Raw genomic sequence first — 25611 nt, forward strand, 5'->3', positions numbered from 1 at the left:
ACAAAATCTGAAATTTCAAAACTTTTAAATAAATGTACTGCAGAGAAATAATTGGATATCATTTCAGTCTGTATTCACTGAACTGTTTTTCTAATTGTAATCCTTACATAGGAATTAGTTCTGTTTGGAATAGCCAAGGAGACAAAGAATGAGGCAGTGACTAAGCCCAAAGTTTCTCCAAGAACTAAGGAAAAATAAAATAAGCAAAACTGCTAAAGTAACTGGCAATGTGTTTTGAGATGTCACATTGGGGGTCATTTATAAAGTTAGCTCAGAAAAAAAAAATTTGCAAATGGTTGTTTTGTGTATTTTTTCCCTTAAATGGTTAAATCTTGCACTGCAGTTCCTGTCTCCTTTTCTTGCGAATCGCAGTGAAATGCAAATTGTGCACACAAATTTGCAAATGAGATTGTGGTTTGCGTGTTTATTGCACCAATTCTTGCTTTGCGAATAAAATGTCTCAATTTTGCAAAATCAGTTTAGTGAACATTTTTCCGCCATGCAGAGTGTGCGCATAAATATTCACAATTTGCGAATATACCATATTTAAAAACTTTCGCACTGTGAATAAAAAATTTGCAATTATGTTTGCACATTATATGTACCAGTCTTGTCCAGCTTTATAAATGTGAACACAGGCAGGGCAAATATGTTGCTGTGCGAATAATTTTAGAAATGACCCCCAACATGTTTAAAGGAGAAGAAAAGGCTAATAAAGAGTTACGGTAATCTCAAGCTGCAGGCTTACCTTCAGTTGTCTCAGTGCCCTTAAGTTTCCCCATATTTCACCTGTTCAGATGATCGGAAGCTAAACAGAAAGAAAAAACGCTGAGCTGTGTAAAGACAGTTTCCATAATGCCTCACTCCTGCACGGAGACCCAGACCAAGTGAACATGCTCAGTTTGTAAGACTTTGGGGCACATTTACTAACCCACGAACGGCTGAATGCGTCCGATTGCGGTTTTTTCGTAATGATCGGTATTTTGCGATTTTTCGGAAAATTGTCGCAACTTTTTCGTAGCCATTCCGAATGCTGCGCAAAATGTTGCAATTTTTTTGTAGCGTTACGACTTGCGCGAAAAGTCGCGACTTTTTCGCAGCTTTCGCGCCGAGTACGAAAGATTCAGATTCATTCAAGCTTCAGTATGGTGACTTTTCTTGGGCCAGGTTGGAGCTGCAGGGTGCCATTGAGTCCTATGGGAGGCTTCCAAAATCATGCTAAGTCTGAAAGTTTCGCCCGCCGCTTACGAGCGCTCAATACGAAAAAGTCGCGACAAGATAGGAGCGAATTGTAATGGCTACGAAAAATTTGCGTCTTCGCGCAAGTCGTAATGGTTACGAAAAAGTCGCGACAATTTCCGAAAAAAGTCGTAAAGGCGACAAAAAAACGAAAAAAATACGAAAGTCGCAAAATGTTCGTTTTCCAATCGGAATTTTTCCAATTCGGATTCGAATTTGTGGGTTAGTAAATGTGCCCCTATGAGTCAGCTTCCTGCTGATTGGCTCAGATCCACATTCCTAAAGGGGGGAGTGAGTTCTTAACATTCTTCAGGGAGGGGGGAGCAAGAGAGAGCTGCGAGCTGCGTGTCTCTGGCAGATGAATTACAGACACAAGAAATCTTTTGACAGAGATCAAATTTCTCACTTTTTTTAGGTTGTTTATTGTAAAGGCATTATCACAGAAAGGTTTGATTCATTGTTCAACCAATTTTTTTTCATTGTATTCATATTAGGAAGATATTCAAAATGAAATGCCCAAGGAAGCAAAAAATGGGGAATTTGATAAGCCTACAATTTCTCCAAGAACTAAGGTAAAATTAAAAGAAAGCATTTTGAAATCCCACACACATTAAGGTATCTGAAACAGTGTTTGCATAACAAAATGCTATTTAACTTGTTGTTTTCCATATGGTACATTGATTCAATTTTTTTTGCAGTGGTCAAGCGGTAACAATAGTTTCCAGACTGTACAAAACAATGATATCCATTTTTAAACAATAATTTGGGGCCAAAGGCTACTGTTGGTGTTTCTTTCTGCAATTAAATTATCTATGTTTAAGGGCAGTGGGGGACAAAACGACTGAAAAATAACATTGTATGGATGTTGAAAATCGCCATATGTAAAACATTTCTATCATTAAGTTGTTCAGAAATGCTCCATTCCACATTTTCATGTAATTAAGCAAATATTTCACATTTACATTTAATTAGGCAGCCATGCAGTTTTGTCATCTCATCTGCATAGAGAGTGATTTCCTGCATGCAAAAAAATGCCATTGCTTTAATCATTCTTACTCTGCTCATCTTAGCAGGTGCAGAGATGTAAATATAAAATCATGATTTTTTTATCCCTAGAATTACTAGGAAAGACACTTGCACATATATAAATATATTAAATTTGCAGTTCACTCAATAGATTGCCATTGATTCAATTTTGAATAGCACAAGAAGGATGCCTGCTTAAAGTACACATAGTTTTAGTGTTGTAGTGACTAATAAGTTGGCATCAGTTCTCACATAGGGGCATGTTTATCAAAATTTGAAAATCTCAGTTTAAAAAAACTGCATAATCATGACTTCCCTCTATCTTATTTTGTCATGGTTTTCATATCTATGAAAAATCTTGAATACACTTCCTATTCTAGATCATACTAGCGTGTTTTAGGTGGTGTTTTGGTGTGTGTTATTTTTTTATTTTTGATCATGTTTTTTTTTTTTGTGACTTATCGAAAAAAGGTTTTCTTGCTGCAAAATTGCAATCTACAATTTTAATATTTCTCTCTTAATGTGTTTAGTGCAACAGATTAATCATGAGATCATTTTTATCAGTCTGTTGAACTCTGTTTTATTATTAATAGAAATTTGTTGTGGATGAAATAGCCAAGGAAACAAAGAATTGGGGATTTGATAAGCCTACTGCTCCTGGAACTAAGGTAAAATAAATAAGAAAAACTAATGAATTAATTGGCAATATATTTTGGTATACTTTATACCATAAAATATGCAATGATTAATGCTGGATGATTAGAAATTGTTTACATGATGACCACGGGGCTCTGAAATGTACTCTAATGTGCTTTGCACTCCTTTTAACACATGTGGAATGGTGTGACAGTAAGGGGTACATAAGGTTGCCCATGGCCCACTGATAGTGACTAACAATATTAGTGATAGTGACAGTCACTGACCGTTAAAGGTGCAAATACAGGGAAAGGTAAATTATTGGTAAATTGTTTGCTAATTTCCCCCTGTTTCTACACCTTGCACTCTGCTCACTTATAGTAAATTAGATTACTTTAATAAATACAATGATATATTACATAGGTTCTGACTTTTATTACTGTGTTGCAGTTATTTTTTTTTTTATTTTTTATTTTTTTTTTATTTTTGCAACATTTACTCTATAGGAAGATGTTCTGGTTGTAAAAGACAAGGAAACCAGAAATGGGTCACTCAGTAAGCCTAAAACTTCTCCTAGAAGACAGGTACAATAAACAAAGTTGAAATACTTTTAATCATTTTTTTTACTTTTTGCCATCTGAATTTCCTAAACTTGTTCCTGGGTGTATTTCTGTAGGAGATTGTTGCAGTTTCACCAGTCAGACCAACAACTTATGAAGAGAATGAAGCAACTGGTTCCTCCCCAAGGACAAAGGTAAAAAAAGAGATCAATATTATGTCCTTGTGCTGCACATTGCTGTGCTGATGAATAATGATAATTCTAAGAAAATCAATTTTTCTGTTACATATGCAGAAACTTCCTCAAATAGCCTCAAAGACTTACAGCCAGATTGAGTTTAATGAGAAAAGCTAATCTCCTAATTCAATTCCAGATTTTCCCATAGAGCCATATGCAATTGAATGAGAAAAACTTTGCACTGTTTTCTACATTTTCTATGGGAAAAAACTGGAACTGAATAAGGAGAAAAGTATTTTCTCCTTAAATTGAATCTCGCCCATACAATTTTATGAGATAAACTATAAAATAATTTATCATGGAAATAACCCTTGCCCTTGGTGTGAATTCTTTTAATTGCTCTTTCAGTATAATTTCATAGGCATATCTATAGCCATTAACTGTTGTGAGACTCCGATAGGCTTTAACCAAACACACCTACATTAATTCTTAAGAAACATTAGAGAACTAGCTACTAAATGTACTGGGACTCTGGTTACATAGAAATTCCTCATCCCTATATGTTTTTGGATGGGCTTTGAGAAACATTGCTAGAATTAGCTATTAAATGTACTGGGACTCTGGTTACATCAAAACATAATGTATTTGCTTGTAAATTTATCCAGCCCATTTCCCATTCATCATTGCTGGTATTTTTCTACAGTTGGCAAGCCTAGTTGAAATTTGACAAGTTAACCAATATGGGTTTATTAAAAGAAAAGGGTAAGTCTGTTAACCATAAAGGATAGTGTTGAGGAAAGGCAAAAGAAATACAATGTTCTGATTGCATAAGTGGCAGTTTTCCCTAACTCTCAGGGATAGTTCCCATTTTAGTTCAGTACCAAAAGATGTTTGCCCTTGAGCATGTCCCAAGTTTCGAAAATTCACCAACCCCACAGCACTATTTGCATCTTCTCATGAACAGAAATGATTCTCAAGGACTGCTTTCACTCTGCAAGCTATACCATATACCTGTAATATGAATAACATGTATGATTCAAGAGAAATTCCTCATGGTAAGTCCTTCAGGCAGTCTAGGGTGCACGGTCAGTTTGGTCCAGCACTGATGGGGAGATTAGTCCCCCGCGACAAATCTTCACACTATGAATTACTAATCTCCCACCAGCAATAAAGTGACTTGCTGGTGTGAAAACATACATGGCGCTTCATTTTTCTAAAGTTCCCTCAAAAGGAAGCTTCGGGCGACTACAGCAAAAATTAAGCACCGCATATGTTTTCTCACCAGCAGTTTACTTTATGGCTAGTGGGAAAACATTTGCAGGAGATTAGTTGCCTGCTGTAGCGAAGATTTTTCATGGGCGACTAATTTTCCAGATCTTTGCCCCTTGTTACTTAGGGTACTGGCAAACCAGAACAGGACTGGAGAGGGCGAAGAATAATAGACTGGATGGAGTGGGACAGAGTGGGCATAGAAACAGAACAGACAGAAGCAACAGGCAGGACAAGAGCCAGAGGCAAGTCTCAATGCTCATTTTATTATGATCAGGTCAAGGAGCAAAGTGCAAAAAAGGGTATAATCATCCATTTTGGGGTTTTTTTTTTTTTTGCATTTTGTGCCCTGCTGTGCCCATAAAAGAACTACCGCTGTATTCATGCATGGCCACGGAATGTAGGTGCCCCGCTCTCGCCTGCCTTCTCTCGTGTGGTAGGCAGTAGGCAGTAAGAGCACTCCTTCCTTGTACTGATTAAAGCTTTGCCCCCCCCATGTCAGATCCAGTGTAAGGTGTAGAGCACAGATATTCCTTTTTCATTATGACACCTTTCTGTTTAGGGTCGTAGTAGTTGACCCCTATGGTGTAATATCATTAGCCAGTTACATAATTTTCAGTCTTTCAACATTTGAAACAATAGGCATTAAGATTTTAACTCCAAAGCAAGCTCAGCTTCTCGACTCCACCTACATACTTCTTGGCAGAACAAGCATTTATCAGTAAAACATAATAATAACGGCCATAAAGCAAGACAGGGTTTCTGTTGCTTGGCAGAAAGTAAATAGAAGTCAGAAAAGAAGATCACATGATCATACCCTTGCATTTTTCCATTGGTAATTTACATATTTTTCCCCCTGAACATCCTTTTCTTTGCAATCCACAGTTTTATTGAGGAGAGTTGTAGGGGTTAGGGTTTATAAACCATATTACAGATTCATTTTCTATAATGTGCTACAGTTGCTGTGAGACTTTTTTTTTTTTTTTTTTTTTACATAGAAAATTAAATATCTAACCTGTGTGTGTTGAATTAAAGCTTTCGATTCAGTGCACAAATGAGAAATAAATACAAGAAAAAAAGCATTGTATCTCTTGGAGTAAGATAAAACAGATTTTCAAAGATCTCAAAGCTCATGTAATTTGTTAATTGCTTCCAATAGGCACGTAACTCCTGAACAAAAGTACACAGTGTTTGAATAGCAGGAAAAGCACATGACATCTATCCTGCTATTTACAACATAGCAGACATGAGGCAGGGCTTTTGTTACTCACACTGGAAAAATATTACTTGTGTTTTTTATACATAGAACAAAATGCTATTGTAAGAAAGTAACATGTAAAACTGCATTATTCTGTTGTGTGACATCTGACATTATTTATATTCTTTATTAGAAATTATTCAATTTGAACTTATTTAAATAATGCTGTGGGTTGTTTCTTGCAGTACAAGAATGAGATCTATTATCTGGTAACCATTTATCCATCTCCCATAGTGTTCAAGTCTAATGTTTTTTTGTTTTTCTTTACTCTTCTTTTTTCTGTAATAATAAAACAGAAATTCATATTAAAATAAGGTTAAATCACTGTGGGGCACCCCACAATTACCTGGTTCCCCTGAATGATGCTCCTGTTAGCAAAAAAATACACCGGCCCAGGGTACATGCAGGCCAGTGTTCCATTTTCGTATTTCTTTGTACTGGCTGCCTAACAGTTTGGCACCCCCCAGTGATTCCATTTTTTCTTCTCCTTTAACCTTTTTACTGCCAACTACGTATGGGATACGTCGCGGTAGAAAAAGGGCTTAACTGGCAACGACGTGTCCCATATGTCGTCGGCTGATGAAGGATTCTCTCTGCAGCGGCGGCATGAGCCAGGGGGGCTGTCATGTGGGTCCTGCGACGCGATCGTCGCAGGACCATCCTAGAAGCAGCAGACGCGATCGCATTGCGTCTGCTGCTTCCCCCCCAACGCTGCCGCCCACTGAGATCCTGCAGCCTGGAGGACAGAGCCAAGCAATCGGTGCTTCAGGACAGGTAAGGTTTTTTGCACTTACATACATTTATACACACTTACATACATTTATACACACTTACAGCACACAATTTAGCAGTTTTTTTGGTTATTTTTTTTTTTTTTTTTTTCACACTTATATACACTTATATACACTCATATACACACTTACACACTGTCGCACAACTTTTACACACTGTCACACAACTTTTACACATGTACACATATGTTTACACAAACACTTTGTTTTATTTTTCATTTTACCACTTTGTTTTTAGTTTCTTTTACCTAAAAACTGTTTATTTTGACAGTGTGACTATTGGATCAGATATTCTGACCACTAATTACACTGTCGTGTGACTTATTTTGTTGTTTCACTGATTTGCACAATTTGTACAGTTTTTATCGCATTTTTATCCCTGTATAAGTGTTCCTAATCTGTTTTTAGCATAGCTTTGCCATGTGTAACTTTGGTGTACAAAAATAACTTTATCTATTTTGAATTCATCAGAATGTGTACTTTCCAAAAATATATGGTTTTCTGGGGGTCTCTGTATAGTTAGGGGTTGTTACGGCACATAATACACTGTCAGGGGGCTCTGTATGCAAAAGCTGAGCTGGCAGGCGAGAAATCCTTATGCGCTATTTTCATTTTGGGTTCAGTACACACCACAGACTTTGGTATATCTATGCATATTGGGCATCAAACTGTTCAGTAGACCTTAGGTGTTCCTATTTGGGGTGACTTGCCTTTATCAAGAAATTGTGAGAGATAAATGTGGCAAATTGCAACATTTTATGCGATTTTCTGAAATGTCATAAAAATCTGCAAACTTAGGAAAGTTTTACAGCTTGGTACTTTGGAGCAAAAAGAAATGTTTACCCTTATAGATTTCTGGGGTGAGCATACTTTTTTGTAGCATTATCCCACATAAAGGATGTAAATGTGTTGATTTTGCAGGAGCTGAAATGATAGATCATATGGGGTATGTTCCCATTGGGGCCCCTACATGCCAAATATTTAGGTAAACCTATACATATTTGGCATCAAACTGTTCAGTGGACCCCTGGCGTTGAAATTTAGGGTGTTTTATCTTGGTACCTAACACTATGTGGGAGATAAGATGCTGCAAAGTGGAAGCTTTGAGGGGATTTTTGGAAATGTCATCAAAATTTATAACTTTAGAAAAGCTGTGTGGCTTGGTACTTTGGAGTAGAAAGACACGGGTACCCATTTTAGATTTGGGGGTATGTGTACTTTCCAAAAATATATGACTTTCTGGGCTGAGCGTACTTTTTACTAGCTTTATCCCACATATAATGATGGGAATGTGTTGATTTTGCTGGAGCTAAAATAACAGAAATGATTGATCATGCGGGGGTATGTTCACATTGGGGCCCCTACATGCCACATACTTGGGTAAACCTATACATATTGGGCATCAAACTGTTCAGTGGACCCCTGGTGTTCATATTTAGGGTGTTTTATTTGGTTACTTTATGACCTGTAGCAGATAAGATACTATAGACTGGAAGCTTTGAAGCGATTTTTTAAAAAAATTCACAAATTTTGATAAAAACCAATAACTTTAGGAAAGCATTGCAACTTGATAGTTTGGAGTAGACAGACAGTTGTGCCTATTCTGGATTCCCCAGAATCTGTTCTTTCCAAAAATGTACAATTTTCTGGGATAAACCTTCTGTTAGTGGAATTTTTGTCCTTGAAATCTAAAGTATGCAGCTTTCTGAAGCAGTGCTTTGGAAATTTGGTAGTGTACTGCTGGGAGTTTTTGACCTATACAAGTGGCAAATCTCCATAAAACTATATATACTTGGTATTGGCACGTTCAGGAGACATGGGACTTTCCAAATCAGTTGTATATTTGTGCATAAAATAATTTTTGTTTCTAGTATGTGTGTTTATATTATGGAAAATTTGGTGTTTTTTTTTCATTTTTAGACATTTAGAAGCCTATATCTTGTTACAGAATTGGAATTACACAAAAATTCTACCATATCTTGAAAGCTTAGGTTGTTCTGAAAAAAACAATATATTGTTTTCCTGGGTAAACTAAAAGTCCCCCTAGGAAAGGCCCCTAAAGTGAAACAGTGCAAAATGTTCAAAAACTGTCTGGCAATACAAGTTCCGCTTTGACCAAAACGGCTGGCAGTAAAAGGGTTAAGCTTTGGTGATCCAAATTATGGCAAGACTTCTTATTCAGAATACCTCATGTCTCAAGCTTTCTTAATAACAGATACTATACCGTATGTATGATGGTGGTTAACTCTACTTTGGTTAGAAATTTGCAGTGATGTCACTAAACCCCCCAACAAGTGTCACCCACAAATCTTCAGAGCTTTCCATATAATCTCTCTGAGCTTAATCATTCTGTTTTGTTTAATGAAAGCATCCTGTTTAAATTCAGTACAACTAATAATAATGTTTATACCTGTACTATATATTTGTTAGGTGTGGAGCAATATGTCCCTTTTTTAACATATATTCAGTCAGCCAGTGATCCAACAACAGTGCATCTCTGGAAGTTATTTCCAGCTATTGGAAAATTATGGGCCACTGACAACCATGCTGCAAACAAACCATTAGGCTGCTTTGTTGGTCATTTGTTTTGAATCCTTTTACCACTTTGTTTTCACTTTTTTTCTTTGAAAAATGCCAAGGACAACAATATTAAAAGCATCAAGTTAAAGGTTGTTGGTTATGTTCTGAAAAAATATTTCTGTGCTCAAAGGCAGGCTGTGTCAGTGCACAGATGACAATATACAGAAACAAGCACTAAGATAAAAAATAGAAAAACTACAGAGACAAAAGAGAAACTGGATGACACATCTTCTTTATTTTTAAATAATGTCTGTATTGAAACTCCAGTTTATTAGCATGTGCAGTTAACAATAGAAAAAGTCCACAAGTTGTATTCTGTGTGACATATCTACTTCTCATGTTGCCCTGTTGTATATGCCTAAGACTCTTTTTGCCACTTGCTGAACATTTGTCAGATGTCTTACCTTATAAGATGAAATTACTTTACTTTCTTCATCTGTTGCCGTATATTTGTTATTGTAGCTTTACAAGCCTAAGACCAAGACCTTGATTCAAGAATTCTCTGTGCTTACACCTAAAACATCAGATGGCACACCTCAACCCAGCCTTCATGTGAAACCTCGAATCGACTTCTCTGAGGACATGGACCTGTTAGATAGCCTTTGTTTTGTAAACAGCAGTACAGACTCTCTTCACAGGTAGGTCCTCTCCTTGCAACCTTGATCCTTAACTACTGTGGTATATATGCAGGACCATATTTTAATTTACTTAGGCAAAAAGATGTAATGTCTGACTAAAGGGCGAATTTTTAGAATCCCAAAATATCAACTTGTTGATCCATGTTTACAGCAAATTGATTTCTTAAAGGAGAAGAAAAGTTACAATAACTGCGGGGTTAAATATAAATAGATTTGCACTTTAAAAAAAAAAAGGCTGTGAGTAATTGCGTGAAAAAACGTGCCCCATGTGTCTTCACCCTTATAGCTTGAAAGGTGTTGAAGATATGTTGCAAAACTCTGCTGTCCTTGAGCAAAGACAGGGCTGGCAAACACCTTGCTTCTATTACATTGTTTTAAAAGTCAGAACAATCATGGCAGAGACAATAAAGGACATACAGACAAAAGCAGTTTGGGGGCATGTATTCCTTGGGGGCATAAAACACACATAGGGGCCCAACTGCTACATCTGTACTGAAAAAATGTTATATAGGTATGGGATCTGTTATTCGGAAGCCCATTATTCAGAATGTTCCAAATTACAGAAAGGCTTTCTCCTATAGACTCTGTAATAATAAGATATAATTAATCCTTATTGGAGGCAAAACAATCCTACTGGGTTTAAATGATGTTTAAATGATTTTTTAGTAGACTTAAGGTAGGAGATCCAAATTACGGATCCCTTATCCGGAAAATCCTGGGTCCCGAGCATGCTGGATAACAGGTACCATACCTGTACCATGGTGGAGGTATATAAAGCCAGGTGCTGGGCTGGTCAGTTCCTAAACTTAAGTTTTATATCAAGTTTTTATATCATCATGCCCATGACTATTAATTCCTCATATTGTTGTTTGGCCAAAAGGAGAGTGTTATTTAGAGCATTATGTCCAGAACATGGAAATAATTATGGGCAGGTTTCACCCGTGAATGACAAGAAGAACTTGAAGGGGATTGCCCCAAAATGTTTGCTCATTTCTGTACTATGTTAGTGCCATCTGGAAATATACTGGACTTAAATGTGTAACTCTTCCATAAGTAGCAGAAGCACCAAATTGAGCACCACACACATATTGATCATTACTTTGCTCACTATACTGGTTATTGCTTTGTTCTGGATCCAACAGTTTTCCCTGGTAGATAATAGATGAGATTTGATTTGGATTTAATGCAGGAGCCTGATATTTGTAATTTACAAATATTAAAAAACACGTTGCATAGATGGATAGATATTCACCAGTATAATTACAAATATACAGAGAAATGTAATAGGCTAAATACACTGCTCAAAAAAATAAAGGGAACACTTAAACAACACAATGTAACTCCAAGTCAATCACACTTCTGAGAAATCAAACTCTCCACTTAGGTAGCAACACTGATTGACAATCAATTTCACATGCTGTTGTACAAATGGAACAGACAACAGTTGGAAATTATAGGAAATTAGCAAGACATCCCCAATAAAGGAGTGGTTCTGCAGGTGGTGACCACAGATCACTTCTCAGTTCCTATGCTTTCTGGCTGATGTTTTGGTCACTTTTGAATGCTGGCGGTGCTTTCACTCTTGTGATAGCATGAGAAGGAGTCTACAACCCACACAAATGGCTCAGGTAGTGCAGCTCATCAAGGATGGCACATCAATGCGAGCTGTAGCAAGAAGGTTTGTTGTGTCTGTCAGCGTAGTGTCCAGAGCATAGAGGCGCTACCAGGAGACAGGCCAGTACATCAGGAGATGTGGAGGAGGCCGTAGGAGGTCAACAACCCAGCAGCAGGGCCGCTACCTCGGCCTTTGTGCAAGGAGGAACAACAGGAGCACTGCCAGAGGACCTCTAGCGGGCCACAAATGTGCATGTGTCTGCTCAAACGGTCAGAAACAGACTCCATTAGGGTGGTATGAGGGCCTGGCGTCCACAGGTGGGGGTTGTGCTTATAACTCAACACCGTGCAGGACGTTTGGCATTTGCCAGAGAACACCAAGATTGGCAAATTCGCCACTGGCGCCCTGTGCTCTTCATGCAGGTTCACACTGAGTGACAGACGTGACAGAGTCTGGAGACACCATGGAGAACATTCTGCTGCCTGCAACATCCTCCAGCATGACCGGTTTGGCAGTAAGTCAGTAATGGTGTGGGGTGGCATTTCTTTGGGGGGCCGCACAGCCCTCCATGTGCTCACCAGAGGTAGCCTGACTGCCATTAGGTACCGAGATGAGATCCTCAGACCCCTTGTGAGACCATATGCTGGTGCGGTTGGCCCTGGGTTCCTCCTAATGCAAGACAATGCTATACCTCATGTAGCTGGAGTGTGTCAGCAGTTCCTGCAAGATGAAGGCATTGATGCTATGGACTGTCCTGCTCGTTCCCCAGCCCTGTATCCAATTGAGCACATCTGGGACATCATGTCTCGCTCCTTCCACCAAAGCCACGTTGCACCACAGACTGTCCAGGAGTTGGTGGATGCTTTAGTCCAGGTCTGGGAGCAGATCCCTCAGGAGACCATCCACCACCTCATCAGAAGCATGCCCAGGCATTGTAGGGAGGTCATACAGGCACATGGAGGCCACACACACTACTGAGCCTCATTTTGACTTGTTTTAAGGACATTACATCAAAGTTGGATCAGCCTGTAGTGTTTTTTTCCACTTTAATTTTGAGTGTGACTCCAAATCCAGACCTCCTGGGTTGATAAATTTGATTTCCATTGATAATTTTTGTGTGATTTTGTTGTCGGCACATTCAACTATGTAAAGAACGAAGTATTTAATAAGAATATTTCATTCATTCAGATCTAGGATGTCTTATTTTTGTGTTCCCTTTATTTTTTTGAGCATTGTACTTTACTATTTGATAAGGAAAAGAGAAAAGTAGATAATAAATACCAAGTGGGAAATACTGCTTCAACTTTTCAAGTTTTACCATTTCAACAACATTTTAATCAAGTTACTTTATAACGAATGGCATCGTCATTTTAAAGTTGCTGCATAAGCATATTCTATTTCCAGTAAAGAGAGATTGCTGTGCCAAGATCGTATTTGTTTCTATATAAAACATAAACACTTTGGTTTTTGTGTGATGTTTATAAAAAGAACAGTCTTAAAGCAACATGCTGAAGGATATAAACAACAAAGTATTATAAGAAAATGATGTGCTCTGTAAACCCAGTGTGTGCAAACATGCCCATGTGGCTGCAAGCCAATACATTTACACAAGCCTGCAGATGTATGCTTGGCAGCACTTTTAGTTTGTTCTGCATGAACGCTGTAGGACACCTGCCCTAAAAAGTGCTTACTGGAATGACAAACCCTTTACATTACAACTCTTATTTCTTAATTTTATAAATTATATCTGTTTAACCCTTTAATTATATATTGTATGAACACCTATATTTTGTTTGTTACAAGACAAAGACTGAGCATTTCACTTTACATGGACAGACCTGAAAAGTTCTGTCTTTAAAAAGATTGTCACTTTTTTTAAAAATGAAATGAATAAAAAGAGCAAGAGGAATGGAAATAGTATAGAGGTGCAGGGCTGGAACTAGGGTAGGCAGAGTAGGAACCTGCCTAGGGCACGATCCTATGCCTATACCTAATGCTGTGCTGGGAATGTATGATAGGGTTGGTGTGCTGTCCTGGGAATGTTTGGTGGGGTTAGGTGTGCTGTGGCAGAGTGATGGGCCTGCTGTGCTGGGAATGTTTGGTTGGGTTAGGTGTGCTGACTGCTGGGGGTGGCATCAATTGAAGCACTTGCCTAGGGTGCATAAATAGCTTGGCCTGGCCTTGGAGAGGTGTGGTTTTTTTTGTGACAAGCTTCTTTATACAGCCGAATTAAAAAGTTTGTGCATCACTGGCCAAATTACATTTTTTATTTAATTTTGTAAGTGAATGCGTAAGTAGTAAACAAATACAAGCAAGAATCATTTGAAAATGTTGATGCACAGTAATATTTTGACAAAGAAAATAATAAGTAAATTTGGCAAGTGCAAAAGTTTATTTAGTTATAAGGCTGAATGAATGAAATATGCTCTGGTGCAGGCACGTGTAGCCGATATCCACCAAAAAACATGAGACTTCATATCTTCGGTGGATATCAGCTACATGTGCCTGCACCCAAGCGTATTTCATTCATTCGGGTGCAGGCAGGCCCGGATTTGTGGAGAGGCCACAAAGGCCCGGGCCTAGGGCGGCAGAAGTTTAGGGGCGGCATGCCGCCCCGCCGCAAAAAAAAATTTAAATTTGGCTCCCATACGGAGCAGTTGGGACCTCTCCCCACTGCTCCGTATGGGAGTTTTAAGGAACGCATGCGCACGGGGGGGGGGCGCGCTTTTGCGCATGCGCACTGGGGGCGCCGCGCTTTCGCGCATGCGCACTGGGGGCGCTTTCGCGCATGGGTGGGGAGGGGGCGACCGACAGGGGCGGCCTCGGGGCGCCCAAAACAGAAATCCGGCCCTGGGTGCAGGCACATGTAGGAGGCGTATGGTGCGATTTTCGGCAATCGGTTTTCTGTTTGCCGGAAATATACGCCAAGCACCACTTCTGGCATTAGCCTAACATGATATGCATGATATAAGCATGGTCTGCCGAAAGTGGAAAGTTAAGAAATATTTCAGACATAACATTAGGAGGAGCTACCTGTTAAGTTTGCCCTTAGTTATACCATGAAACTTTGCCAGCATAACAATTCCCCTGTACCAAGCCCTATTTAATAGTGGCTCTGAAAAGCAAAATACATATTAAATTCAGAGGAGGTAGTGTACAGTAATTTTGTAGAGCCTTTTCCAATATTGTTTCTACCTGGACTCAACTTCAAACTTAAGTATCAGTCCACTGTGGTATTTATATTTGGAAAAGGGCTTGCAGTTTGGAAACACTAGCTTAGTATCAGCTACTTGTCACAGCTATTAAATGCCAGAAAATAACCTGCCATAGACAATTCTGAGAATTGCCTCTCCTAAAACACATGTAGAGACAATTATCAGTAAATTATCAGTCTTGTATATTTTTGTAGCTGTGACAAGTAGCTGCTACTACTAGCTCTCTGTGTATTCCCCCTAAATCTGTAGCAGTACATTTGAATCAATTCCTGTGTCAGTGTGTCATTATACCACAATGTACCCTGGCTAAAAAGTCATTTAGCGGAAGTCTTAGTCTTAAATTACCATATTTTGCATAACTGAGCCTTCCACCTGGCCTCAGTCCTTGGGTAAGTACATTCTTAAATGACAGCTGCTTCATGTACTGGCAAGATAGGTCAATACAACAGTCACTAGAGACTTTGATGGTAACATGTTGTACTTAACACAAATAAACTTTGTCTGACTGCCTTAACAACAGTAATAAATTATGCCTATTCCTAAAAGTGGCCATACATATATTGCTGTCAGTTTTTGATTTTGTGGTATTTGTATGTCTAAGAAACAGGTGCTGATTTTTTTTCTGACTGATATATTAAGTGGCAGGTGTGTACGGGCTGCTGGAGGTAAAAGGGTTGTTCACCTGCACCTCAGTGCTCTTTTCTAGGTCTGAAAAGTAGGAGACACAGCTCTGTATATTCCACTATGTGACCAGGTCAGAACGGACCATGGTTATAGGTTTTAATGATAGGAAAGTACTGGAGATCCTCCCTACTGTGTGAAGTGAAGCATCTGCAAAGCTGAAAGTGTAATGTACGTTCTATGTTAAATGAAGATGTGTGTGTTTTTCCAAGTGAAGGTAACTAGAAGCTTAGGGAATTCTGTGTTCAGAAGAGAATTCCGCCATGGTCTTCTGAGTGGGTTACCATATTTGTACATTAATATTTTGAAGAGTAGTTTTTAGTGCGAGTATCACTTAAAAGATACCTACCTAGGTAATTAAAAAAAAAGCTACAGATCAGCTTTTTTTTTTTTTGCAGCTGAAAAACACCTGATATCATCATCCATAGAAATAACTTGAAAAGACTCGAAGCAAACCACACAATGCGGAAATACGCTAGAAAACGCCTTAGCACAGATTTTTCAAGCGTTGGCTGAAATACGCCAGTATTTGCAAAGCAAGCTATTCCTATGTATACACAAAGGCAGCTGCCAGACCTAGCTGAAATAAGCAGCGTTTTTTACTATTTTGCACTATTAGCACCATGGAAACGGGATTTGCTACGTCACCAGTACTAGGCTGAAAAACGCCATAGTCAGGGGCTGTGTGGCTTGTGCGGCGTTTTTAGGCTGAGAAAAAACGCAGCGTAAAAACGCCATGTGTGGCATCAGCCTTACACAGCCAGGATGCTGACATCACGTGCGGCACAGGAAAGTGAAGGCATCAAGCTTAATTGTGCATTCCCTCATTTTTTCCATGGCTAAATTGCACTTCACGTTGCTGCATGTGATGTTATTTTACAATTGACAGAAACTTACATAGCCAGAGGGTTGACTAATGGTTAAGTTTGGCTGTGTGTTACTTGGTATCTAGAAAATGTTACTTAAAAAAAAAAAGTTTGCTTTCTGCTTACACATGGTGATCCTGTTTCAAGACCTGTGATCCAAAAGCTTTTTCTGTGCCTACCATTACTAATGCCTCCATAATGATGTATACATTCTGCATATACACATTGTTTGATGTATATCAAGTACAGTTATGACAGTTATTCATTTTAATATGCTGCACTTAGGTCTTCTACATAATTTGTTTGCAAATTGTTAATGTATGAAGAGTGAGGAAAGCCATTTCATCAAAACACACCAATTTTTTTAATTCACTGCATTATTAATTGAGTGTTCCATCACAAATGTATTTTGTACAGTGTAATTTTAAGTAACGTCCCAATATATAGTACTTTTTACGTGGTTTTAAAGTTAAGTTGGCCGTACACTGCCAGATCTGCTCGTTTGGTCCAAAAATAAGATCATACAGTAGGGTCTATGCAGGCTCATCAAAAGTGGACCACAACAACATACCAATGCAGTCCTCATCTGAATGGATTTTCAAACTTGCCAATAGGTATCTTGCAGATTTTCAACCAGTTGGGATGAAGGGGACAAATTGGCTGCCTGTTTATGGGCAGCTTATTATTATTAACATGTATTTATAATGCACCAACATATTATGCAGTGCTGTACAATAAATTGGTTTATACATTGGACATACAGAATGACATACAAAGCAAAAGAGCTTACAATCTATAAGCTTTTACTTGTAAATGTAATTGAAATTGAAGGCAATAGCTGTTTGGCTCTGCAATCCTTGCTCTGACGCTTGGAAGCCAGTTAATTAAAAGACCCACAGAAGGTCTGACTCATGTTTTATTGTTTTGTGTCCCAGATGACAGAGAGGGTTAAAAAAATCAACAGCTTTCAACAGTAATTACATGAAGAAATACATTTAAAACCATTGAGATTTTTTAATGAATGTACCGTATATTGGAAATTTGCTGAGAATTGCAAATCCTTTGATTATGCAGAAAACCAGTTTTTGGGTGGAAAACTTTAGATATTTCCATACTAGACCTTAATTGTGGATTTCAGATCCACAATTAAATCTAACTATACCACATAGTAAATTTGTAAGATGGAACAGAACCAGTAACAGGTGCATATGAAGTATTACATAGCACAACAAGCGGCAGTGAAACCAAGACGTAGGACTGCTTGGAGTGCTCAGGGAACATTGCATTGCAAATTCACTTGGACAGCTGCATAAAGGGAAATGTAAAGCAAGACTGACAGACTTTTCCAGTATTAACTTGTTTCCTGACTGGCTCTCTCAGATATCACATCTCCATCAATCCTAATATGTTACTTAGTTGTCAGAACTGTCAATCTGAGATGTTATTAAATGCAATCCCTACACAGTGACCCCTTAGAACACAGGCAGATGATGATCTGTCAACAAGCTGAACTTTTAATTTACATGCAGGGGTTCACGAGAGAAAAAAACAAACCATATTGCTGGATAGCCAATACAATTTCATATAAGTAAGCATTTTCCACAAAACCTAAGTGCACGGCATAAGTCATTACCCTTTGGTACAGTACATAATAAAGACATATTTAAGAGTTAGCATTGCTGACTTGCAGAACTGGGGTCCTAGGTATGGTTCTGACCAGAGCCTATGGAATGTTATTTTGCTTCTAATGAAATTGATCCTAAGGGTGATGGCAGATGGTTCACTTTGTTGCTCGCAAGAGACAAAGTGCTTGAAAATACCTTGCCCTGGTACCAGTGGATATCACACAATAAGTATTTTACACAATGTATATGTATAATGAAGAGGCGGTTTCTGAGGTCTTTGATGTCTGCTGGGCGCACAATTTCCCAGGGGTAAGAAAGCAGTCCATCTACCATCACTTAAATGGGTTTTATATGAATGCACTAGGGACCAACGTTCCCTCTAATTTTTTATAGGCTGTGTGCGCAAAAAATATCATCCGTGCGCATTTTAAAGCAAGATTAAATTTTTGTGCGCTACAGAATGTTTGTTGGAGTTCAGTTATGGGCATTTTTGCGCAGGTCTTTCAGTTTGTCTAAATCAAGTTACAAAAATGTAATTTTTGTGCGCGCTATTTTAATTTGTGTGCGCGGGTTCGGAAAGTCGTGTGCGCGCGCACACGCGCACAGCTTAGAGGGAACAGTGCTAGGGACTTTGGTTAGTAAGCTCTGCCAGTGCAGGTATCTCCAGAATATATTGATACTATATAAATGTTGATAATAAATCTTAAAGTTTTTTAAACACAGTATTTTTTAAAAGTTGATACTGCCCTTTAAATGTATTTCCAGAAGTGTGTGTGCTCTGGCCTAAAAATTGCAAACTGATATATTGCTATTGCATTGTATTTAAATGCATATCCCACGAGCCTGGATTTAGTATCTGTACCTGCATCAGGGAGCCATGAGTTTACATCTTGTTGTTTTCAGAAAAAATGTTTCCATACTGCAGATCCCTACAATATTACCTTTAAATAAAACAGACAATGTGCTAAGTGCACAAACGTTTACAAGCAATACGAGCTGCCTCTGTCCCCAGAATAAATCTGTTTGTAAAATTACTGTGCCAGAAATATGTAACAGTCCTAATACATTTCCTGGTTAGGATCATGACTGAGTGCAGAAGAAATGTAGGACTAGTAGTTTTCTGAAAGCCATGGCCTCTCAGGAATTATTTGTGAGTAAACTGTTCCAGAACACTGCCTCCTCAAGTATCCCATGTCTATGTAATAACACAGATGACTATTGTAAAAGCCTTGTAATCACAGTGCGTACTTTTATACTGTCTGTTCTGTGAGACGGCAGTAATTTCTTATATGCACAAATTACTCCCTAAAAACACTTGCAAAAATAACATATTTTTAGCATATAGCTGCCACTCCTTCAGTAATATATCTATATATAGATATATTTTATAGGTTATTTGTGTTTTTGTGCATTTTAAGAATAGTAGTAGTCATAAATAAAACTACTGACAAGGTCATGGAAGAGAGGTAATTGCTAAGAAAGAGGACAATCTAGTACAGTATATTAACTAATTCCCCGACTGCTATGGAAAACTTAAAACCATGTACAGCGGATAGGAACAGATGCTTTCTTTGTTGTGGAAGTACACTACCCATCATCCCTTGTAATAGGCATTCTGGGATTCCTTGCTCTGCATATTTTGCAGATCACAAGTGTATTTTAGATATGGAATATAGGAATATGTTAATATTTATTTAAGCAAATAAATATAATAATATACTTTTTAAAAAAAAAAGGAAAGAAATTGGCAGTTGCAAGGGTTTGCGCACTGGAATTAGAATGAAGAATATTAGTCACCCGGGAAGACAGTGGAGATCTAATTTGTACAATTATTTCTCTTAAGGTGGCCATATGGGTTGCAATCCGCTAGTTTGGTTAGGATGCTAAATGAGTGGATCTTCTCCCCATATACCCTCCTAAGGTGGGCGATATAGGGCTAATTGAATCGTTTGGCTTTAGGGCCAAATTATCACATTGAAAAGGCAGACATAGGAACCGTCTGAGCATGAACAAGCTGATGCTGTCCCTGATCCAATGGAAAATCAAGACTGCCTGATAGAGATTTTAGGCCAGATGTCATTCAGGTAGACCAGTCGGTGGTGCCCATAAAAAGGCAGATAAGCTGCTGAAGGAGCCCAATCAGCAGCTGAAATCTTCCCGTGTCTGACCACCTTTAGCACAGGCCAATCCTGTTTACTGGCTGTTAGTGTTTTATTGTTGCCTAGCCTCAGTAAATGAATAGAACTAGCTGGATCTGGATGAAGAAAGCCAGTGAATCAAGTAGCAAGCCCTGGGAAATTGATTTGACCTTTATTACTCCACTGTTTATGTTTTCTTGTCACGTTGCAAAGTACTAGAACCACTTTCTCCAAAAGCTTTTTTTTTTTTTTTTATTAAATGTACGCTGGGGTAGCAGTAGTAGCAATAAATGGTTTCAGTTAGTGTACCAAGGGATCCATGGGGGAAGAAGTTTAAACTCCTTGGACATTACATCAGTGTATGAGAACATGCCTAACATGTGTTAGGCTTAGACTTATGCTCTAATAAAAGTTTATTTTTTAAAAAACTGCCAATAAATGAGATTCTGGACAAGGGGTTGGCAAAAGAGATACCTGTCTAGTGCCCCCTCACTGTTGAGCCCTAGCCAGGTGCATGTTTCGCCTACCCTTTTAATGAAATAATTCAAACTTGAAAAAATGTTTTCTTTTTTCTCTCTAAAAATTAAATATTCCCTTTTACTTGATCCTAAAATATTATTAATCTGTATTGGAGTCAAAACAATCCTTTTGAAGATAATACAATGTCTAAATTATTTTGTAGTAGACATAAGGTATGGTGATCTGAATTATGAAAGGACCCCTTATCCTAAAAAAAGACTTTGGTTCCGAGCATTCTGGGTTAGATCAGTGGCTGCAAATAACTAGACAGATTGGATTAGGCATATTGCTATATCCAATTTGCTTGCTGATCAGATTGGTATATGATTATTTTTTTTTTTATTGGGGCATGCATTTGTCGAGCAATATTTTCCTTTACTTGAAATAAGGTTGCTGGCCAGCCCAGGGAAAGTTGCCCCATGGTTTGGGGAACCCTGCTAGAAAAAAAGTGACCCTAATAAATGTTCCTAGGTTGAAAAGAATTACAATATCAATAAAAAGATATGTCTACACCAGTGATCCCCAACCAGTGGCTCAGGGGCAACATGTTGCTCCCCAACCCCTTGGATGTTGCTCTCAGCGCCCCCAAACCAGGGAGTTATTTTTGAATTCCTGACTTGGGGGCAAGTTTTGGTTGAATAAAAACAAGATTTACTACCAAATAAAGCCTCCTGTAAGCGGATAGTGTGCATAGAGGCTGCCTAATAGCCAATCTTAGCCCTTATTTGGCTCCTCCATGAACTTTTATGATGCGTTTATTGCTCTCCAAGTCTTTTTACATTTGACTGTGGCTCACAAGTAAGGGCTCTGGCCCCCGTAAAAAACAGATGGATACAGGCTGTTAGCTGTGTGGTTACGCTTTCCTGATTCTAAGCAGTAGTCTAGAAGTTACTCTGTAGACCAGGTGTCCCCAACCTTTCTAAGGACTCTGGCACACAGGGAGATTAGTCACCCGCGACAAATCTCCGTTCGCGGGCGACTAATCTCCCCGAAATGCCATCCCACTGGTGAAAATGTAAATTGACGGTGGGATGGCATACGCGGCGGTGCAATTTCATTGAAATCGCGTTAGTTACCTTGAGAGGAAACTTCCGCAATTCACTGAAATTGCGCCGCTGCGTATGCCATCCCACCGGCGATTTACATTTTCGCCGGTGGGATGGCATTTCGGGAAGATTAGTTGCCCGCGAACAGGGAGGTTTGTCGCGGGTGACTAATCTCCCTGTGTGCCAGAGCCCTTAGAAAGGTTGGGGACACCTGGTCTACAGAGTAACTTCTAGACTACTGCTTAGAATCAGGAAAGCGTAACCACACAGCTAACAGCCTGTATCCATCTGTTTTTTACGGGGGCTGCCAACAGTTTGTTTTTCTCCCAAACGGAATGAGATGTTGTGACGAGCTGCACCGTTTCCCAGACAGGCACGTAAGGCGCTGGCTGTGGTGCATGCCAGACGTGACTGCGTACAAACCCACATTCCCTAGCCCAACATGCAGCCCAGGGTACGTAAAAAAAATGGTGCGAGACGGAGCCCTGGGAATATTACAGACACAGCCCAGGATTTCCTTTTTGGGATCCTCGCTATTCATGAGGCTGGGCAAAGAGTGCATGTGATTGGTAGTCTCCTGCAGAAGTGCTGTCACGTTACCAGGAAGGAGGGTGTAGGCGTCTCTGCACCGCTGACTTCAGCGACTTGCTACTGTCGCCGAAGTGCATGTGTGCCAAACTGAGGGCGGGGATAAGGCTACAGTACGCAGCCCCAATTCCACTGATAAGTAGCTGCCACACAGAGAAGTTAGTCCATGCATCGAACAGCAGCAGGATTTTTTCTGGTATATTCCATGATCTGCTATCCCATAACTCACCGGAAGGCAGCCACTGCAGGCTGAGCTGCTGGATGAACACGCTCTTCTTTTCCTGGCCGATGCATTGGGATGGCCTGCGAACTCATGGCGCTTCAAAGGTACACAGTGAGCTGCTCCGTTTAGGATTTCACACAGATTTCGTCATGTTCTTTTCTCCCCCCCCCCCCCATTTCTTTCATTTCGTCCCCAGTTTTACATGCGATTTCAACTTACAATGAGAACATCAGATTTGATACATTAGCTGTCATTTATTTGTATTTGTCATATATTTCCCATAGTTAGTTATGAAAGGGGGTTAGCATACTTTAATGTTCTGTGCATTGAGATAAGAGTTGTTATATCCATTTTTATGGATAACCTGTATCTCCATTTCAGCCTATGTAATTGTGTAGTTTTAACATTTACCCCTAAAATAGGCCACATGTGATGCTTTAACAGTTTTTAAAATGTTTTTATTACATCCTGTGCCATGCTCATTCCAGCATCCCCTTCTGTTGTAAGCAGGTTATGAAACAACAACTGCAGGATCACTGCTTTGGCAGCCCTGCCTTACATAGACCCCATTATATGCACTTCGAGCTGTTGTGTTGATAAAGGCAGTGCAGTGTTTTTGCCTGGGAAAAACATGTCTCCTGCTCATTGTCATGGGGAGGGTTCTTGTCCCTAATTGGTTAAACAGGTCATGTTTGTTATGATATGAGTCACTGCCTAGATCTTGATGTTGCTTAATGAAATTATTTAAAACAATAAGTACTTGGGGTGGCCTGCATAGATAACCTGATGCTGCAAGAGCAGCTTAAGCACAGATCCCTGGAGATAGGAGAATGATAACAAACAAACAAAAGATGTCACTTCTGGGTGTTTTATTGGATGTTAGGCCTGCCAGGAGAACAATCAAATATATGTATATTATTTTGATTTTTCTGATTACAGTAGAAGTATTGTGCTCCAGGCACATTCTTTAAGCCTTAGTAAAGATCAGATAGTATATAGTTATTTTAGATGCTTCCCCTAGCTGACTTGTGTAACAGAAAAGCCAGGTGCAAAGGCCCTGTTGTGGGGTAGGGTACTACAGTTCAGTATTTGTGATATCTTCTCTCAGGTGCCTCCTTATTGCATCCTATTGCCAGTACAAAGATAATGTGATATATCAGGGCAAAGTCACAAATACAAAACTCATAGGTATGTACTGTAAGTGTCTCATAACTCTCCCTTGCAAACTTGTCTGGGAAGTAAAAAAAATGTTTTTGCATTATTGTTATGAAGATGTCTGGGCCGCAGTTCTGTGTAAATAAAGGGCAAATAGCCCTCTGCTCCCACAAAATTAAGCATGTGTGATAATTATCAAAATAAAAAGTTTATGGTCTCTTTTTAACAGCCTGTATATTTTACTTAGTACATATTTTATGAAGAGGTCTAAAAAGCTGCTGAAACATTTTGAGTAGCCGATATAATGGTATAAATTGTATTGGAAGTGTAATTTTAGTTAAGTCATTGACCAACAGCTTTTTCATTCATCCAAGCTATGAGGTTATCTATGGGCCCATTAAAGCCTATTGCCACACACCCAATATTAAGGGGCAGAATGATCAAAATTTGAGTTATGAGCGAGTAGCATTCTTGCCTTGCAGCACTGGGGAAGTTCAATCCCAGCAAGGACACTATCTGCAAGGAGTTTGTATGTTCTCCCCGTGTCTGTGTGGGTTTCCTCCGGGTACTTCAGTTTTCTCCTACACTCCAAAAAGCATAAAGGCAGGTTTATTGGCTTCTGACTAAATTGACCACAGCATGTGTGAATGTAATGGGGATCTTAGATTGTAAGCTCTTCTGGGGCAGGGACTGATGTTAATGATGAATAATCTCTGTAAAGCACTGCGGAAATGTGTTGGCACTACATAAACAACAGGAAATAAATAAATACATTTTTAGAAGAGTATTTATCAATGGGTGAGATTTAGAATTCCCCCATTGATAAATGTTTCTTAAATTCCTGTAGAAATAAATAGAACGTGGGTGAGTTTTTATGTATTGAGCTCTAAACTAACATTTTGATAAATCTACCCCATAGTATTGATTTCCCTATATAGGGCAGGGATGAGCAACATGCAGCCGCTAAGGGTAAAGACACATGTCATGGCTACTAAAATAGATAATGCAGATCATTTACTGGTAATTGTCTCTATGTGTGTTTTTAGCAGAAGCAATTCTCAGTATTGTCTATGGCAGAGTATTTAGTAGCCGTGAAAAAGTAGCTGCTACTAGTCGCAATGTGCGTCTTCATCCTTAACTTAAAGCCAATGGTTGTAGCTCAGTAAGTTCTTGAGGGCTGCAAGTTGCCTAGTCATTGAAAATCTCTAGCAGTATTACACATGGGTGTGACTTGAAAAAAATAGTGCTTCTGGACTGTTTGTCTGAGAGAATCGTGATGATGAAAACACCTTGTTTGAGTATAAACCAAAGTGTATTTGCTGTGCAGTGGCTATCTGCACTGTGTTTAACCCTATAGGGTGAAGACACACAGAGCTACTAAAACAGACAATGCTTATCATTTACTGGTAATCATCTCTACGTGTGTTTTAGCAAAGGCAATTATCAGTATTGTCTATTGCAGGGTATTTTCTGGCGTTTAGTCACCAAGACAAGTAGCTGCTACTAAGTAGCTCCATGTGTCTTCACCCTTACATGCATACAGAGGTGCCATTGTGTCTGAACAGAAGTACTATCATTTACTGGTAATCATCTCTACGTGTGTTTTAGCAAAGGCAATTATCAGTATTGTCTATTGCAGGGTATTTTCTGGCGTTTAGTCACCAAGACAAGTAGCTGCTACTAAGTAGCTCCATGTGTCTTCACCCTAAGGGCTCTGGCACACGGGGGAGATTAGTCGCCCGCGATTTAACTCCCTGTTCGCGGGCG

At 39.1% G+C, this 25611-nt stretch overlaps 1 protein-coding gene across 10 annotated transcripts in view; it reads left to right on the top strand.

Annotated features, from left to right (window-relative positions):
• Positions 1–25611, top strand: part of fam13a (family with sequence similarity 13 member A) — a 126978-nt gene that overhangs the window by 56415 nt on the left and 44952 nt on the right. For 7 of the 10 annotated variants that reach the window (XM_031903208.1, XM_031903198.1, XM_031903205.1 and 4 more), the window contains 6 exons: positions 112–189; positions 1734–1811; positions 2859–2933; positions 3408–3485; positions 3578–3655; positions 9998–10173. In XM_031903208.1, the coding sequence (XP_031759068.1) occupies positions 112–189; positions 1734–1811; positions 2859–2933; positions 3408–3485; positions 3578–3655; positions 9998–10173 (563 nt within the window). The remainder of the gene's footprint in view (positions 1–111; positions 190–1733; positions 1812–2858; positions 2934–3407; positions 3486–3577; positions 3656–9997; positions 10174–25611) is intronic. The other 3 variants (XM_031903214.1, XM_031903223.1, XM_031903217.1) reach the window with 2 other exon arrangements.

Source organism: Xenopus tropicalis, chromosome 1 (genome assembly GCF_000004195.4).
Source record: "Xenopus tropicalis strain Nigerian chromosome 1, UCB_Xtro_10.0, whole genome shotgun sequence".
NCBI classification, from domain to species: Eukaryota; Metazoa; Chordata; class Amphibia; order Anura; family Pipidae; genus Xenopus; species Xenopus tropicalis.